Source organism: Anopheles funestus, chromosome 3RL, assembly GCF_943734845.2.
Source record: "Anopheles funestus chromosome 3RL, idAnoFuneDA-416_04, whole genome shotgun sequence".
NCBI classification, from domain to species: Eukaryota; Metazoa; Arthropoda; class Insecta; order Diptera; family Culicidae; genus Anopheles; species Anopheles funestus.
Genome location: NC_064599.1, coordinates 19,845,730 through 19,852,542, shown reverse-complemented (window position 1 = coordinate 19,852,542; position 6,813 = coordinate 19,845,730). Strand labels below are relative to the sequence as shown.

The 6,813-nt window shown below is 40.0% G+C and overlaps 1 protein-coding gene across 1 annotated transcript; it reads right to left on the bottom strand.

The window, feature by feature from the left end:
- Positions 1-724: 724 nt before the first annotated feature.
- On the bottom strand, positions 725-6,813 carry LOC125771233 (DNA-binding protein D-ETS-3-like). Its single transcript, XM_049441629.1, has 3 exons — positions 4,565-6,813; positions 2,731-2,988; positions 725-2,651 (listed from the first exon to the last, which is right to left on the bottom strand). The coding sequence occupies exons 1-3, from the start codon at positions 4,567-4,569 to the stop codon at positions 2,123-2,125; spliced, it is 792 nt and encodes a 263-aa protein (XP_049297586.1). The 5' UTR covers positions 4,570-6,813; the 3' UTR covers positions 725-2,122.

Sequence of the window (6,813 nt, the reverse complement as noted above, 5' to 3'; positions counted from 1 at the left end):
TATCCTTCCACACATGATCAAAACATTACAATGAACCATTACCAAACAGTAGCACAAATAAATTACCCAACTCACTAAAAACGGACCTCAAACGGATGAGTTACTTTCAAACGATTGCCCATTTGCAAACTTTAACCCGGGATCATAAATTATCGGTGAATTGCATCAAAACGGAACGCACGTGACCCAAGCACACAGCATCTCCAGCACTGTCTTTGCACGCGACTACCGTTCCCAATGTTACACCACCCAGCGAGAAGAAGTTCAATACAATCAAACTCTTTAAATGCGCACGTGGCCGTAGAAGTAAGGAAAAAAAAGTAACATGAACTTCACCAGGAAATGCACATCACTGACCCTGGGTGAGGCTGACATAAGCTTTTTTTGCCGGTTGATGGTTAAACCGCCTATTTCCTCCGGTATTCCAGTGAAGAATTGCTAGGATCGATTTCAATTTTTTGGGTGCAAAAAAAAGAGACACGTCCACAACCACAACCATCGATGTGTATCGATCGAACTTGTCTTTGTTTGTTGAGTTTGTTTCAGCACTATAGTAAGCAATTTTCCTGTTGCAAGGTGGTACATTCGACGTGTCATAAAAGCGATAGTAACCCGGTAGTGGTAGTATTTGTAGTAGAAAGTAAAAGTACACACAAAAATCACCCATGATCAGAACATTCGTTTCCTGCCTTGTTTCGCGAACTCTGTTTTCCAATATCCAGCAAGCAACAAAAAAAAGAAAAAAACTTACGAACGGAACAATAAAAATGCCTCGTGTAGCTCGTTCCCCCTTTTTGGCTGCGTAAAAGGACACCGGCGCTAGAGCGCGCGCGAGCCAGACAAAAGGCCATCATCGGCGGAAGTTGTGCTGGCTGCTTTTCCGCTTACGGTGGGAAAAGAAAAGTGGACGCTGGAGTGGAGGCAAATTTTTATTGTAGTTGTTGTTGCGTATCAGAAGACGAAACACCCAATCCTTCGTACGGATAATACATCGTCCGTCCGTTAGGGGAAGCCTTCTTTTTATTTTGGTATGTTTGATGCATCAAACAAAAAAAAACCCTAAATGCTAAGGGTGGATGGTTTATCGTTTCAGCTTTTTGGGAAGATGACGATTTGTGGCGGGTGTGCGAGAAAACGGCCCAGTTTTTCCACCAGTTCCACCCTATGATGTCAATCCAAAGCGCGGGTAATAGCGGCTGGGAAGCAACTAGGGAGTATCTATTCGATAAGCCCCGATTCGTTAATAGGGTCATGTTTAGATGTGTTTATTGATAGTGTACTGCGAGGAGGACTTTTGGGACGAAACGTAACGCCTGAATGTATGCACGTATGAGAAAGTGTGATAAGGAGTGGCGGGGGATTTGTTTGCGTCGCAAAGAAACGAACGAGCGCTAGTAATTGATAGGGTGTAGCCTATCAAATCGTTTAATTGGCGTGAAGGTACATGTGTTTTCGTTGCGTTTCTGGTACGCGGAAGTGTGACACAGAAGGAACGTTACACACAGGATTATCGGTGACACGGAACATAATCTACTGTTTACGAAGCGCTTGAGTTTTGATACGGTCAATAAAAATGAACCACAAAGTATAGTTTTTTTTGGTGTGTGTTTTGGGATCGTTTGTTTGGTTAAGAGAGAAACATGCTGATGCCATAATGCACTGTATTAAAATAGACATCATTACTTTCAGGTTATGTTTATTTTTAGTACATATTAATGGGAGAAAGAACTCTAAAATTAAAACATTAGCGCAACCAAACGTTGCATGTTTCCATTTCCACAATGGCTACCAATATTCTTATTTGTTGAATTACCTTTGCAGGAAACATGCGCATTGAGTCGATTCTCATTACAAGAATGTTGTGTCAGGCTTTACATGAAACATGCCAGAAAATTGAGCACAAATCTCGCTGTAGTAGTAGTGCATGATACCTTATCAAAAGGAAATGTAAAATTTCGTTTAAGGAGGAGTTTTCCACCAGAAGTTTCAGCACCAGATTAGAGTAGTTTAATCAGATCAGTACCTAGTGTTGTATGTTTTACATATTTGATATAATTACATTAATAGATTTTTTAATTCTCTCGAAACTCTAAAGTAAAAGTTCTTTTATAAACTAAAAATACTATTCAGCCTTACCTTGTCGTGACTTGACGTCCACCGGAGACTCTAAGTTTTGGGACAGAATTGATGACGGTGTCGAGGTGGTTGTCGGTGACTGAGTTGAAGACACCAGATTAAGATTGCCGGATCCCAGCAGATCGTTTCGGTGACGTTGATTTGCCAACCCGTTACCCAGCAGATTCGATGGTGACACGAGTGAAGTTGCGTTTATAACGCTAATGCTACTACTACTACCACCACCACCACCACCAGTTCCACTTGCTCCACCACCTCCTCCACTACCACCTCCACCACTGCTGGCACTGGTATTGGCGCCATTCCCCGTACCACTACCTGTGTTACTACCACTGACGTTTAGTACACTGCCAGCGTTACTAGTAGCGTTAGTGTTGGCAGGGTTACTTTCTGCGCTAGCATTACCATTCGAGACAGGGTTTGTGCTAGTCGTACCATTGTTGTTGCTGTTGCCGGTGGTGTGAGAAATAACGTTTTCAAGCGATTCCGTCAATCTCGGCGATGAATATATATCGCTGCGTGTAAAGAAATAAAAGACAAAGCGAAATTTAAATATTATTATGCTGAACACAAACTTCGTTACATCACTATTACCTAAATGCGCTGGAGCTTCCGAGGAAAGATGTCCGATCCTGTAGGGCGGCTTTGGCTTTCTCAACACTTTGTTTCAGCTGTTCGAATGTTGACTGATGGAAACGGTACGAACCCCAATCGGTGCACTGTGTCAAACCGAGACAGTCTTCCGACTTTACCTGGTGCGTTACGAGCGGAGAAGCGCCCCGTTTCAGATCCAGCGCCGTCTGGTATGAGCAGGAGCTTTCGTACATTTTGCTGCCGTACTTTCGCTTAACCCTGGGAAAATAAACGAGCGAAAAAGTGGAACATTGTAACGGAAGTGTTTAATACATCAATATCCAGAGGGTGTTTCCTGCAGGAATGCTGATCTACAAATGCTTGCGAACCTTTTCTACTTAATTTTAACGTTCCTGAAGCTGGGCATGTCCATAGAATCAATAAAATCTTCTCTCCTGTTAAGCTTGCAAGTACGAATCGTACACTTTAATCCAAAATGCTAAGAACCTTCGGTCCAGATCCACGTGCTACACAATGCCTCATTGAGATAAACAAGTAGATAAACTTAACGGTGGCCCGTCCTCGGTAACACCGATGATAAATGCCCATCTGCCATTTTACGACCAGCAGCTACCAACAAGTACAGCAGAAGTAGCCGAGCCTACCATGCACCGAAGCGCGTGTTTCCAGGGTCCTCCTTCACCCGGTAGGTCATCCCCTTGCGCTCATCACTATCATGAATATTCAAAATACCACCGGAAGCGGAAAGTTTGATTTACGTGCATAAATCTCCTCACGCCACGCTTGACTCGAGTTGCCTTCCCGTCGTGTCTTTGTGCGGTGCCTTGTTGGTCGTGTCGGGATGAGATTGGACGAGTGTCTTCCCTAACCCGCGCACGTTTCACTGCAGCCTGCAGCCATCTAGCACATCCTCCGAGGAAGTGGACTCGATCCATTGAACCTTTTTGCGTACCCGTACGGACGTTCCGGGACTCGGTTGAACGGGCGTTTCATTTAATGATCATGAAAGGAAAATGTATGCACCGGCTTCCGCCCAACGGTCGGACGGTCCGGACTCTATGCAGGATATGCGTGCATTCGCGTGTGTGGGACATTCGCCATTCGCTTACAGCGAGCGTCGGCATGAAGCAAATGAATTGGAAATTTGAATCGCCGAATCGGTTGGCGATTAGCACCGACAGATAAATCCCAACCAACTGGCGAGAAATGGCCGTTCCACGAAGTGATCTGCTAAAATTGCTAGCAATGGTGGGTAGGCGGCTTTTGGGTGGATGTACCATAAAGGCAGAGGAATGGAACGGCACAATCGTTGGTTGTCGTTGTAATGTTAAGATAAATTCGCTTCAATTATTGCGATAAGCTTGCATGGAACGGAACGGTTTCGAGTGTGTGGATATCGTTGGGAACCATCAAGGATCAAACTGTGCTATGTCATAATGGGACCGTGCGAGCAATGATGGGGTAAATTTAATTAACTATAAAGGTAATTTAGCTAGCATTGCACAATGGACAGCAGTGAGTTAACATTTGCAGCGCAATTGAAAGCTGAAGCGAAGCGAATTGAAACCTGAAGGACAAATGTGGATCATTACAAGAATATTGTATGTAAATAAATTCAACATCTATTCGAAAAGTTTAAGCAATTTTAAATCCTAAAAAACTAACAACTTTAAATTTACAGTGACTTTAAATGATTGAAGTTTAACTGAAGTTACACTTGTTAGTATCTTTATGGTTTAGTGATTAGTGAACGTTATAGTATATTGTTTAAATATTGTTTATTTGCTTATCTTGTTGCCTTTACTAAAGTAAGTAATAAATAATTTTTATTTACCTCATGATTTAAAAAAAAGGTGTTTTCACTATTTCCTCAATACATGGGCACTTTTAACACTAAGTACTAAAAACGCTAACTACTTAAGATCGATCACGGTATCGTACATCTCAAGAGGCCTCTTAAACACAGGAAAACATTCGGCTCACTGCAGTTCCAAAAAAACCGGTGTACTTCCACACAAAACGCATTCGATTGCCGGCTCGATCGTGAAGCAACTGCCCGTTTTTGTCCCATGGCCTGTCGTATGGGAACGGTATTCCAGCAGCGTTAGCAGCAGCAGCAGCACAGAGAAAAAAATGTCAACATAATGTTAACGCTCAACAAGTGCGTCGTTGGAAACACGCCCGCGCACACGACTTTAGTTTGCGCTATGTCACATGCAACCACAATCACAATAATAACAACAACAACCAATCAACCACACAAACGCGTGTACAAACAAAACACACGCCAACGGGTAGCTCCAACAGTCGACAAAACCACCCATTGCTTTCGGGGGTTTTGCATAGTGACCCGCGGTCACTGTAGGCATTTGCAGCGCAAGCTGTTTTGTTGCACAATTGAGTGCTTCCGGTAGCCGGACATAAATCGAATTTTCAAACACAAACACCACCAGCCGGCCTTTGGGTTTTGCTGGTGCGTGTGATATTGTGTATCGTAGCGTGTTGGCTTATCACAAACATACAAATGGAAGAACGAAAAAAAAAGTGCAACGATCACTTTACAGGGAAGGGTTGTTGAGTTGGGTACTTCATCGTTAAACGTTTAAAAATGTAAATACATATTTTTAATTTTACTTATTTCTTGCGCCTAAGCTTTTTCGAAATATCGACCTAAAACGTCTTGCAATCGTTCTATAAATGCTAAGTATACCCTAAAAAACAAGAAGTCTTCCGTTTTTATAGTTTTTATAGTTTTATAAGTTTTTATAAGTTTTTATAGCATCTTTTTAGTACAAGTATTAATGATGCATTCATTAAACTTAAATAGCATTTTTGTAAATTAATCTAAACAAATGTGTTTTTTTAAATCTCAGTAAAATTTTGTATTGCTTACTAAACGAGTAATAGTGTAGTACAGTTAAACAATAAAGAAACACAGTAAAGAAAGTACAGTAAAAAAATAGTAGCCACACTTAGTATCTCTCGCGTATTTACTTAACAACCTCTAATGTCATGCCGCCCATGATGGGATTTGATACCTGGTCATGTCGTGCGGAACCGGTCCCGTTTATCAAGAAATCTCCACCCACTGTTAGTATATAAATTTCAATTTTGTAAATTTATGTTTCTTGAAGCATGAAACAAACGCACTCGTTGCAATCACAAGATGTTAGTTGATTTTTTGCTAAATGCTACGATTGCAGTTTTCTATTCTCTTTCAGATTAATATTATGTATCAAATTTTACCAATCATGTTTTATTGATTGTGTATGCTCTACATTGACCAAAAAGCCGATATGACAAAAAGTTATTAAACTGCACTGTAAACTGTGTCAAAATGTTATTGAAACAATGAAAAATACATTTACAAAAAAAATCCCATTTGTTCATAATAATTTGTTCACAACATAGAAAATAATTTTTTTTTTAGATAATACGAGAAACATTTAGGAAAACACAACCCTCGAAAATTTTTCCTAACTCATACTCATTAGCAAATGGAAGGAAATACATTTTAATCAGGATCATTCGGATCACTAAAGATAAGTGAAATAAGTGAAAATTTGAAAAACATCACTTCGTTAAACAACAAAACAAGGAGGATAAGTATTTACTTTTATTTAAGTAAATTGCAAGAAAAAACGTGTTTCTTCTCTCTCGAAAGGAAAAAGCTATATTTTATGAGAATAATAAGCGATATGAATAAAATATTTGCCAACAGCTAACATGATTATGGCTAGTGTTACCGTCAGTTGAACCATGTAGAAATGAAAATTACGAGGGTGTTTGATTTATGGGAGAAAATATGAATAATGCAAAATGCAATAATGCAGTCTTTACTGATTAAAAAAACTGGAGGATAAACCATATGAAACATATTTGTATCTTATTTGGAAGGGTTCAGACGTATGTTTTACATAAATTACATTTAATCTTTACAGTTTAAGGTTTAATTTGTAGTTACTGTATACTGATTGACACTTATTCATTTAACACATAAATTTCTTTAGTATAATAGCGCAGCTTTTTAAGTGAAAGATTGTTCGAGTATAACACTTATTTATTTGTTACTTATTAATAAAT